This window comes from Blennius ocellaris (assembly GCF_963422515.1).
Source record: "Blennius ocellaris genome assembly, chromosome: 12".
Taxonomy (NCBI): domain Eukaryota; kingdom Metazoa; phylum Chordata; class Actinopteri; order Blenniiformes; family Blenniidae; genus Blennius; species Blennius ocellaris.
In genome coordinates this window covers 16,596,540-16,608,796 of record NC_137661.1, presented here as the reverse complement: position 1 = coordinate 16,608,796, position 12,257 = coordinate 16,596,540, and the positions used below count along the sequence as shown (strand labels likewise).

General features: G+C 38.9%; 1 protein-coding gene across 1 annotated transcript in view; it reads right to left on the bottom strand.

Annotated features, from left to right (window-relative positions):
• Positions 1-144: 144 nt before the first annotated feature.
• atf6 (activating transcription factor 6) overlaps positions 145-12,257 on the bottom strand; it is a 28,243-nt gene continuing 16,130 nt past the window's right edge. Inside the window, exons 14-16 of the mRNA XM_080506944.1 lie at positions 11,677-11,788; positions 7,613-7,697; positions 145-1,929 (exon numbers count right to left, since the gene is read on the bottom strand). Coding sequence (XP_080363070.1) covers positions 1,733-1,929; positions 7,613-7,697; positions 11,677-11,788 — 394 coding nt within the window. The 3' untranslated portion in view covers positions 145-1,732. The remainder of the gene's footprint in view (positions 1,930-7,612; positions 7,698-11,676; positions 11,789-12,257) is intronic.

The window sequence follows — 12,257 nt, the reverse complement described above, 5'->3', positions numbered from 1 at the left end:
GAGAAAGAAAAAACAAACACAGACATACCAAAAGTGGCTGCTCAAGCCACGGATACAGTAAACGGTTAGTGGTTGTAAGTTAAGTGACTGTTGTAAAAAAAAAAAAAATAAAGATCAATTTACACTCCTACACACAGGTATACTTAAGGAAATCCAGTGTTTATTTTGGTTGCTGCACATTATACAATACAAAAAAACCCACATTTAATTGTACTTTTCGTACAGAAGCTTGTTTCTGAGAACATTTCAAAAGAATTTACCAAGTTGAAAAAAGCACCCCTGAAAAAAACCATCAACTCTAAAATTGGAGCACACTTTCACACAGGTATAGGTTGTTACACTGATGGATATTCTGTTATCAGATTATACAAAACCAGCTGGGATAAAGAAACAGGCAACTAATTTTAATCATACTAAATTTAGGACCAACACACATGTATAGAAGGCATTTAAAACCAGAACTGAACCGCCCATGTTCTGCATTGGTAGTGCAACTTTGACTTCAAATTGAAACTGAAATCATGAATCATTGTAAATCTATACAGAAACTCAGAATCAGCCTTTGGACGGAGAAGCTGTGACGTTTGCACTGTTCAAGGAGTAGAATTCTAAGATTTCCACCCATTGCAATAATGAATATTGAGTTTTTCGTGGCATCAAAACGTTCCCGACAAAGCACAGTCACTCTAAAAATGAGAAAATATAAAATTTTGTCATAAGACGCACTGATGGGTAAACTGAATTGAACCACAGAGGTGTACGGTTACATAGTAATAGAAATAAACATGTACAGCATCATAATTTGAAAAAAAAGAGACTTAAAAAAGAAAGTTGAAAGAAAAAAAAAGTGCAAAAAACCCCCAAATTAAATAATAATAAAAAAATTACTCAAAACTCTTCATCGCTATCGTGCAAATACCTAAGCATGTAGAATCCTTAAATATAAAAGGAACCAGCCAACAACACAGTATTAAGCTCGTTGGCGAGCTTCGCATATTATATGACTTCCTGAGTTTACTGATGGTCTGTGCTGCTGCCGATAGTTATCTGGAAAGGTTTATAACTTCATCAATATAACTTCTTTATTGAGAAAGAGAGAGAGAGAGAAAGGAAGAGCGAGAGAACATTTTCACTCTTCCCTCATGTAGCCAGAAATGGCTGTGCTTTCAGGATCGATGTCACAAATTATTTTTTTTATGGATTCCACTGAGGTCACATGTTAGAACGTCAGTTCTTTTGTAATTTAGTTTGTTCCAAAATATAAGACTCAAAAGAGTCGAAGAGCAGACTCTCGGAGAGCTGTTGGGGGGGCAAAAGTATTTTTGTTATGATGGGGTGACTCAGGGTTCAATGCTCAGCCCCCTGCCACTAAACAATTACCCTTATGTGAATCGTCTGGGGTTACGGGCAGAAGCCAGTGTTGCCACACAAGGCGCGAGCATCTGCTGGGTCCCTGTTTCCGACTACTCCAGATATCAGGTCTGGTTTAAAAAAAAAAAAAAAAAGGTTGAGCTTCTTTGTATTCTCGTCTCTATCTTTGTGGAGATCATATTCATTCATTTCAATATCACTAAATATGAAGTGAATGGGGGCAAAACAGTTTTAAAATATTGTTCATCATTCCCTCAAAAAAAAAAAAAAAAAGAGAAAAAAAAAAAGCATTAAATTAAGTCTTATCTTGAATTTTCCTTGATGGTATAACTGAGGAAGTGTTGCAGGTGCTGATGGGATCTTAAGCAGACCCCATCAGGACTCCCACCGGAGGGGCAGCTGGGGTGTCGGTCGGGGAGCGCTGGTAAAATGTGTCCGTGTTGTTGACGCGGAGTACAGGCGGGATGGTCGACGACCTGATGTGGAGGATCCTCGTGTCCGTTACCTCGCAGTCAATCTGCATCATCACCTGAAACTCTTTGTCCCGGATCACACTATCTGCAACAGCAAAGGAGGGGAGAGAAAAGCCGTGAGCTCTCCACTCGTGGATTCATGAACACACGGAGGGTTTCGTCCCATCCAGCCTTTTCATACCAACACACATGATGTAATCGTCTCGACACACGAGACGAGTTCGCCAAAGTGTATTCACTCATCATTGTTATTGCTGGAAAAGTCTCTTGTTGAGAGGAAGATGTGATACGAGACTTTTGGGGTATTTAGAGATTATGGTTTGAGAAGGTGGGAGGTATTCAGAATCAAAGTGAGTTTGGGTGGAGGCTGGGTTGCAGATGGAGTCCAGAGGTGAGTCACACTGGATTTCTCCATCATGGAGATAAACAAGAGCGAGAAGTGCAAACTGGAGAGGAGAAAATGAGGGAAAAAAAAAAAAAAAAACTCTGGCAAATGTGTGGGAGAGAAAGCTCGCCGATAATGAGTCAAAATTCTTTATGTTGTATTTGGACAAGTTTCACAAGTCTGACAGACAAAATGATGGATAAATGATGGATGCTCAAGAGTTAAGACTATTTGTGTTTGATAATGTGCTTTACATCATCTGTGGTTACGAGGTTTATCCTGATATAAATACTGTAATTTTTCACTGTCATTATGAGGTTTGATTTTACAAACAACGCAATCCTTTGACTATCGTGGGGGAAAAAACGTCACACTGTTTGTGGTTTGCTCAGTTAAACTCAGTCTGAGAAAAGACCCTTCAAAGTGGACACTCTATAAAAGTCTTTGCTCGAAAAAAGAATTGACAGCATGCAGACGATAATCTCTTGTGTATTTTACATTAACGGGCAGCTTAAAAACATGTGGCTTCCTTTTTCGTGTCTGTTGAGACAACATTCCCCATGTGGACAGGTCACATGACAAACACACCTCATGCAGTTTTACTGAACTATATGACCCAGAAATAGAGTTGAAGGCATCTTTAAAATACTTGGGCACATCAATTTTTCTTTTTTTTCTTCTTCTTTAGACTCAAACACCCTCAGCGGTTCAGCAGGCATCCCAGGAAAACATTCTCTCAGCCCAGCTTTACCGCTTTATCATACTATGTGTGTAAAAAATGTCAACTATGTGTGAAGTAAACAAATGATGACAAAAAGAGAAAAAAACGTCTGCATTCCCTATATTATAATCACAGGATCTTTGCATACGTTGTATTGTTTGCGTTGAACCAGCCTTGAAGAGATTGTTGTCATTTTGCTTTTGTTCTCGTCACATCTTTTGTGATTCACTGTAACATTTGAACCCATTTAAACTAAAGGTGCAAAGAAAATAATCCTATCTGACCAAAGACTGCATTTCAGAAAGAGGAACAGCATTTTGAGCTAAATGCTCCAGCCAGCACCGGTCCACAATAGTGCCAATTTGAAGCAGGTGTGATTTCAATCATCTTCACAATTACCTGTCGCTGCTGGGAATAGCATTAGCTTAGCGTTTAGACTCTCTGTTATTCCTTCATGAAATTACTGCGACCTATAATGATTTGATTTGCACAGTGTTTAAACCAATGTGTGGACAATCATACAAATCGTTATCCAAACTCATGATTAACATCCCAAAGTGTTTACATCCATCCTTCAACCAATTATCAAACTGTCTTAACTTCTATTTAGTCAACTGCTTGAAAACACAGAAAGAGGAAAAGCACAACCACGGGGCCCAACTTTAAATAGCCACTCTTTGAACAAGCTGCCAAAACTACCGTCCTTCTCTGCGTGGTCTTATCCCCCCCCCCCCCCCCCACTTTTACCTCTTTTACTGTTGCCATCTGGGAATGTTCCAGAAAGGTTCAGCGACAGTGAGCCGGTGTATGCTGATAAAGGCCTGACGCCTGGCAACGGTGCATCGGAGGAAACCCGAGAGCGAGATCTCGAGAGCACAGTGGCGGTCCATTTGGAATAAACTCTGAGGCCACGTTCATGAAACTGAAGCCAAAAAAACACTCTGATTTCATATAACAATGGTAACAACTCATCAGCAAGTGTAATTACAAAACAACATTTTGGCCCAAAATCATTCCAAAACAATAATAATAAAAAAAAAAAAAGTACTATTCACATCCAGGCTATTTTATTATGATTCAATTTATTATGCCAATCTACACAGTTTTTACTGCTAATTGACCATTTTCTTTCCTGTATTTTGATGATGGACGTGTTGCAGTAGGAAGGCAGGTAAGGGTTAAACCTTTGGTTTGGTAAGAGTGCAAGCTCGTTCAGAGCACTGGTGGTGATGTTCTGTTTAGATTAGACCCGTAGGAAAATCTGATCCCCCGCGTCTGTCGGTGGTATCAAGCTCAACCTTGAACCCCCAGTAAAAGCAGCTCCTGGCGACAGCGCGCAGGCACAATTTCGGCGCAGTAAAAATAGACTGCAGTACATCTCACGTGGTCGATCCACCTGTAAATGATGTCAACGCCAAAACATTCCTCTCCCCCAAACATGTCGCCTCAACTTGACTGAGCTCCTTTCAAACGTAAAGGATCATTAAATAAACACACACTTCAGTCCATATAAGGAGTCGCTGGGGCACCAGATACATTTTTTTTTTTTTTTTTTTTGGAAGCAAATCAAAAAGGTTCAGGTCGAGTAGCTTTAAAAGAACCTCTGAACCGTGGACGTGCCCGGGGGCAGAAACGGACGACGGCGCACATCAAAGTCTCGAGCTTCAATTTTCACTTATTGACAAAGACAGACCAAACAATCACTCCACATTAACAGAGTCAATCCACGTCCTCCAGATGAAAGCCATTTAGTGACTGGAGAAGGAAAGCATTCCGAGAGGAGAGCAGCAGCGCGGAGCTGGAAAGAATTATCTTCCAGTGTGGAGCAATCGCACTGGAGATGCAGGACATTGTTTGTACTTTTCCGAGGGTCTCGCCTCGATAAATGTGTCCATTTGGAATTAATTACTTCAATGTTCTAAACAGGGACAACATTAATCTTAAAAGCTACTTGGAGGATGTAATCTGCGCAACACGTGTGCCGTCACATGGAAAAGGAGAGGAACCGTGCAAGGTCTCCATCTTTTTGCTTTGTCAGCCTTTGTTAACATAAGTTTGGACAACAGCCTTACTGACAGGTCAATGAGAAACTACCTGAAGGAGCAGTCCTGGTGCCTTCCAACATAAAACTTGTGTTAGATCTATCTAAATAATACCACATGGTCCAGCAGGAACCGGGAGGCCTTTGAAACAGGCAGGAGGAGAAAGTGGCATTTCTAAATGTGCAACTCATTGAATCCATGACAGATCATGCAAATCGAAGAACTCCTTCTTCAGGAGAAGTTATATTTCGCCATGAATGCCACCTTTGTTGGGTGCGTTTGCACAATTAGCTGGGAGGGATGTCTTGGATTTCACTATTTGCTGCCATTTCAATGAGCCATCTGACCAGCACAGACCTTCAACATTCCTCTGCGACAAGACCAACCAAGAACAATGTTTACCTTCATTAATCTTGATCCAACAGTGCTCTGCCTGAAAAAAAAAAAAAATGAACAGACAAGAAAAGGCGGCATCTTCCCTGCTGAGTAAGCGGCTCATATTCCACTGACTCACTCTTTTCAGACCTTGTGGAAATGCTAATCAAATTTGTTGCTGGTGCTCATCCACAGACGGGAGATGACCCGGACAAAACTGTATCTGGTAAAAACACCAGGCGAACTGAAAAACACAGGCTATTTTCATTATTGTTCACACCCTCTGAAAGTATGTTTCCTCCTCTGCAGGGTCTCTTTCAGTTCACTGTGTGCATGTCTGGTGAAAATTAAGATTTTCTTTTATGTTTATTGGGATTCCCATTAACAGACCATTACATAGGTCATATTTTGCTCTTGCACAGCATAGAACATCACATAATTCCATAAAAAAAATCCGAAATAAACTTTGATGTAAAAACTAAGACTAAACAACACAAGCTTCTCAAAAATGACTTTGACCACAAGGAGGATGCAAACTCCATAGGATGCAAAAATCCACACACACAGCCAGAGGAGCGAGCACAGAATCACCCTGATGAGCAGAAATATTGAATTAATAACTGATTTTTTTTCTTTTCTTCCAAAGTGAAGCCTCTGAAGACCTGCCTCTGACATACTGCATTGATAATCCAGCAGATCCGACGGCTACAGGGTAACATCGGGATGAGCTCACGGAAATGAAAAACATGTGAACAGTGTAATGATTCATAACAGAAAACAATTTGGCAAATCCACCACTTTAAGTCCGAAGACTTTACCGATCAAGAGCTCGGATACTGAAGCCTCCCACTTGAAAATCAATGTTAAAATGTTGCTTGCGGGCTGGTTTGTAAGAGCAGGCGGTCAAAAAAAAAAAAAAGAAAGTTGACTGCTTCTCAAATGGACTGATGGAAACCACACCACAGACCACAAACAAACTCTGATTGCCACCCGCTGTAACAAGCTGAGGACAGCTACACAACTGGAAGACGGAATGCAGCTCGATGAGTTTTGATGTTCATGTTCTGCAATCTCGTGTGGTTCAAATGTTTTTTGCAGCAATGATGCACAACAACGGCAGTGGATGGACTGAATATTGTACTCAATGCAAAGTGATTGGACTTTCAAATGGGTGCCACATGGGTACGTTCAGTTAAACAATAGCTCAGCACTGAGGAGGTTCACCCTCGACAACTTGCAACCTTACATAACAGAGAATACTGAAAAATCTATTGTTTTCGATTCCTGACTGCAAGTAGAGCAGAAAATCTGAAACACAAGCGGCAATCGAAGCTGCAAAACCGTAACCTACCTGCAGGTGGCAAATATGTCAAGTTTGCACACTGGTGCTATATATTGGATAATATAAACTACCATTTGGACACACATTCTCATTCAATGTTTTTTCTTTATTTTCTTGACTATTTATATTGTAGATTCCCACTGAAGGGATCACAACTCTGAATAAACACATATAGAATTATGTAGTAAACTAAAAAGTGTGAAATAATTCAAAACATGTTCTATAGTTTAGATTCCTCAAAGTCGCCAGCCTTTATTTTGATTACTGCTCCGCAAACTCTGGACCTTCTCTCAATGAGCTTCATGAGGTCGTCACCTGAAACGGTTTCCACTTCACAGCTGTGCCTTGTCAGGGTTCATTTGTGGAATTTCTTGCCTTCTTAATGGAGTTGGGACCATCAGTTGTGTTGTACAGGAACCAGGCTGGTACAAAGCTGACAGTCCTATTTGACAACTGTTAGGATTCCTATTATGGTAAGGACCAATCAGCTTGTTTGCATGATAAGTCAGTGGCTGCAGTAACGCTTAATGTAACTATGAGCATTATCAGAAGCTGAATGTTACGCCAGAAACAACAGAAGGGCGACAGCAAAAACCTTCTGTTAATAAAACACCAGATGTCAAGAAACTTGCTTTGGCAACCAAGACATTAAAAACACATCAAATTAACTTTGGGGATACAACACAATTTATATGCCAAAGGTGGTACCAGCGAGGATCACTGTCACCGTATTAGATTTGATATTTAAAATTTTTGCGTCTCTTTTTCTTCTTCTTGATCCACAGGTGATCCGTCTTTGACGGCAGTCACTGCTCTCAATCTGCTTCAAGCTCACCTTTCATGAGTTACAGTTCGTTCAATGACCAAACTCTCCAACCGTTGTGTCCGTGCAGGGAATCTTACCGTTTATGTTCATTGCTGGCAACACCAAAGACATCTTGGGTCGACTTCCTTTATTGTGGTTGGTGGCTGGAAGCAGGAGATGATCCTGAGAGCAAAGAAGAGAAGGTCACCAAGTGGAAAAAAAAAACAGCTCACTGGGAGGCCATTTAAGTAGATGGTGTGTGTTTTTGTTGATCAGGAAATGGGAACTTGGTTGTAAATGTGTTTGCATGTGAAAGTTGCGAACGATGAGCACCATGTGCAAATTATGCAGGTGGGGGGGGGGAAGGAAATCATTCATTTAAGCTGGCAGGCTCAGAACTCTCCATTTTTTTTTTTTTTAAACTATGACTAAACTGTGCAAAGATTTCATTTATGTCATACTTAATTTTACTACTTCATTGGGACAGGATGATAAAGATTTTTTAAAAACCCAACAATTTTCTTTTTTTTATCTAAAACAAGCAGGATCATTTCTACAATGTATTATTTGCCAAAGCATTTCAGTAAGGCTGCAGCAGTTCTAGTCTAAACTTCTAATAAAGAAAATGTAGCCCTAAACTTGTATAAAATCTGAATTTGACAACTTCAGAGTATATAAAACCACGGGCCCCCGCGTGATCTCTCCCTAAGGGTTTCCCGGATTTACCGAGCTATAGCACAGCATAACATAAATCATCTTTTCAACACAAAATCTTAAAATATAGACGTTTTTAAACATTAACTAAACTATTAGGACTGTCCAAACGTTTTTCTTGAGCAGTTTTTTTAAACACATACTGTGTTTGTGAAAACACCAGTGGTCTAAAGTGACCTCGCCTTTTTTAAACAATAAAAGCTAAATACATACTTTATTTTGACAAGGGGATGGTGGTTTTAAGGATGCAGAGCAAAGGGAATTATATAAAGTATAGACAAACTGAAGAAGACAATAACCTGTGAAGAAATGTCTTCTCTTCGTTTCATCTAAAATCTAAATGTAAAATAGGCTTCATGTTTGAACACAATTACGCCGTAGAAAAGAGTTCAAACAAGGCAATTCAAAAATTCCAAAACAAAGACAAGTATACAAGAATGAACACCAGATCAGTTAATTTCTGAGGATAAAGGAAGTACAAGCCGACGAAAACAAGGTTCACTTCATTTCATGTGCACTTCAAAACCTGAAAAATTATGACTATTATGATGATAACAGACGGGAAAATGGCTCATTGTTAAAAGGAGGGATTACTGCAAGACGATATGATGAAGTGATGAGATGTTCTATGTTATCAAAGTAAATTACCGGCTCTTTGAATCTGAAGGTATGCTTGCTAAAATATCTCTCCCACACACACACACGCAAATTAGTCCACAAACATTGCTGCTCTAACTCTTTTGGCATAATGAAGAGTTTAGTGTCATACTGGCTTCAAGGAGAGACTTTCAACAATCAAGTTAAATACAAAAAATTAAAGGGTGTCGCTGCCTGGAGGAGATGTCGGGGGTTTTGCCTCCGTATCTGTGTCATCGGGGGATCAGCGAGCTCGTCACGCTGACGTAGCAGCTGTTAAAGTTGTTGTCATAAGAACAGGTGAAATTCCCTTGACCTTCATTGGACACGATCCACTATGAATGAAACCAGTGTTTCCATCACATCAGCGCACGCTTACATAATGTCACAGGTGCTAAAATAACGTTAAAAAAAAGAAAGAAAGAAAAGTGAAGCAAGACCGTAAAATGATGACAGAATAAGAAGGGCAGAAAAAGAAAAAAAGAAACATTTTCCATCACTTCATTTCACACCTAAATAAAGACAAGTGGTAACACAGAAAGCCTAAAGTCACCCTGACCGAAAACACGATCGCTTCCCTCCGCCAACAGACTGTGGTGTGTGTGACCTCAACAGAAACAGAGGGCATGAACAGGCCAATATGTCCCCGACTGAAAACACCAAGAGGGACAAAATCTCAAATTGATGGTGATTGGCCACAAAATCTAAACAAATTCCTAATTCAATCCAGACCGTTGGCAGCTTTGTCACCAAAACATGTCATACTGACCATAACAACCCCCCCCCCCCCAAAAAAAAAAAAACCCAGAAACAAAACAGAAGCAAACAAGCATCTGTAGACACACACACATCCTGAAACCCTGGAAACAAAATACAAGCAAATAAACCAAGTGAGAAAAGCCCATAAAGGCCTGTAACAATTAAAAATGTCACACTGAGGCCTTTAATCCTCACTGTTCACCAAGACTGTATTTTCTGCTATACAGTGCTTCTCCTTTTGTTTTTGTCATTTCAGTCCAACAATGTGCCTTAGATACTATAAAATTCAAATCAGTTTCTTTAAAACAACCTCTATTCAGTGCATAATAAAAAAGTAGAAAGATAAATAAAGAAACAAAACAGTTTTTATGTGTGAGGAAATACATCAGGCTTTTAGAAATTATTGTGAACGTTTTTTAGCCATTTTCTGAAAATTATTCATTAAATTGTCAATCGATAAAATAGCTGGCAAACTCAGTGACAACACAAATCTGTCAGCATTAAATATCCTTAAAAAAAAAGAAACCCTACTTTACATGAACCTAATTCACAAACGTTGATGTTCAAGACATTAGAGTCGAGGTTGATTTTAGTTTGGATAAACAACAACGTCCTGGCTGCCCGGGCATCACAAGGCTGCAACAAATGAAAGAATAGCTACTTGACCTGCTGGGGACTCGAGTCCTCAGTGTTGGAGTGCTGCTTTGTTAGCGTTGTCCACAGACCCAAATTGTTGTGAGTTACTCGTTGATGAAAAAAAAAATTGGGACTTGATTTAGGACCAAAGGCTTTAAAACACACAGACTAATCCTGAAGACCAAGCGGTTTTGAAAACACTGAGTTTTCAGGGATGAAATACTCTTCTTCTTTTTTTTTTAAAACCTGCATTGTTGTTAAAAAACAAAACAAAACAAAAAAACGTATGTAGTTTTCAATAATAAAAATATAACTTTTTCCCTTTTTTTGAAAGTTTTTCAAAACTTTTTGCGTTCTTCAGGTCAGCTTCTTATAGATATTCCAAGGTTGAGATATAAACAGTGGGGAGACCGCTCTTTTGCTATTGCTGCTCCCAGACTGTGGAACAAACTGCCCCCCGACATTCGCACCACTCCTGATCTCGGCCTTTTTAAATCAAAGCTGAAAACTCACTTTTTTAAGTTGGCTTTTAACTCTGTCTAGGGCAGTGTATTTTATTCTGTATCCTGGAGATCTGTTTTTATGAATTTCTGGAAGGCTTCACCAACCTGCAGCACCGCCGCACCTCCCACAGTCAGCACCTGTGTTTTATTTATTGTTTTTATGTATTATTCTCGTATTTATTTCTTAATGTATTGTTTTTTTTATATATAGCTTTGTTGTAAAGCACTTTGGATACCACTAGGTGATTGTAAAGAGCTATAGAAATAAAGTTTGATTGATTGATTTTTTTATTTTTTAAAACTCGAAATGGTTCCGATGAACAAAATGATCAGCATCTTTGATTAACCAAGGCCATAAAGGAAAATATTACGACAACATTAAAAATAACTTTCTTCTATTGAAATTTCCAAGATGTAGGCAATGAGAAACACAAGAAACAGGTTCACAGTCTGAAAGGTTGAAAAAAAATAAAAAATCACGTTGATTAATGTTGACATTTGGGCAAACATGTAATTATAAAACATGCTGCTCACGAAAGCCAGTGGAAGAAAGACATAGCAGTGGAAACACTTAGTTACACCCTTGGGTGTGCGCCTGTCACCCAATTCCCTCTTAAATTAAACTGCTTTGTTGAAAGACCAATTATGTCTAATTTATGATTCACAAGTTACACTTGATATAATTCATTACTCATTTTTATGACATCTTTGGAAAAAACAAAATTTGAAGACTGATTTAAAAAAAGAAAGGAAAAAAAAGAAAAATTGAACGAGATTCAAGTTGAGCTGTGAAAGCTTTGTGTGAAATCTGCTCTAATGATAGGGATAGGGCTAGGGACTATTTACGAATAATTAAACCACAGAGTCAGACCCAATGTGTGAGCCAGAGGCGATTTAACAAAGTTAAAACTTACCCTCCGGAAAGATATTACATAGAAAGTGTCGCCACGGCGATTGAGTTCATCAAAGAAGTCACTGTAGGTGCGTTGAGGGGCGTAATAAACCTGCAGCTCACTCCCAGGACCCCTGAGGAAGAGTTACAATAGTGCACATACATATTATAATCAACATTATCATGGAGTCATAGCGGGGTCCTCAATTCATGTGGAAACAGTGCAAAACAATGTTGATAAACTTATAAATAAATAAGAATGGAAATGAAAACATTTTCAGAAAGTAGCCATGTTGAGATCATTTTAATCTTAACAGAATACAAGCAATGCCAAAAAAAAGATGTTTCGACAAATTTACTCTGAAAAGAATTTTTAAGGCTGTGGACTTGAAATTGCTCTAAGCAAAAAACAAATTCCCTAAAAATAATAAGAGATTTATTTTCCTTTTTTTTGTCTGATGTAAGATACTGGGTGGCAAAGCCTCTTTAAGCTGATGAGCTGTCCTTTGAAATCCATGCATCATCAGTCACTTATAAAAGAAATCATTAAAACTATTGTCTCAATTTCTATCATTACAACTTAATTCAAAGACACTTTATTAA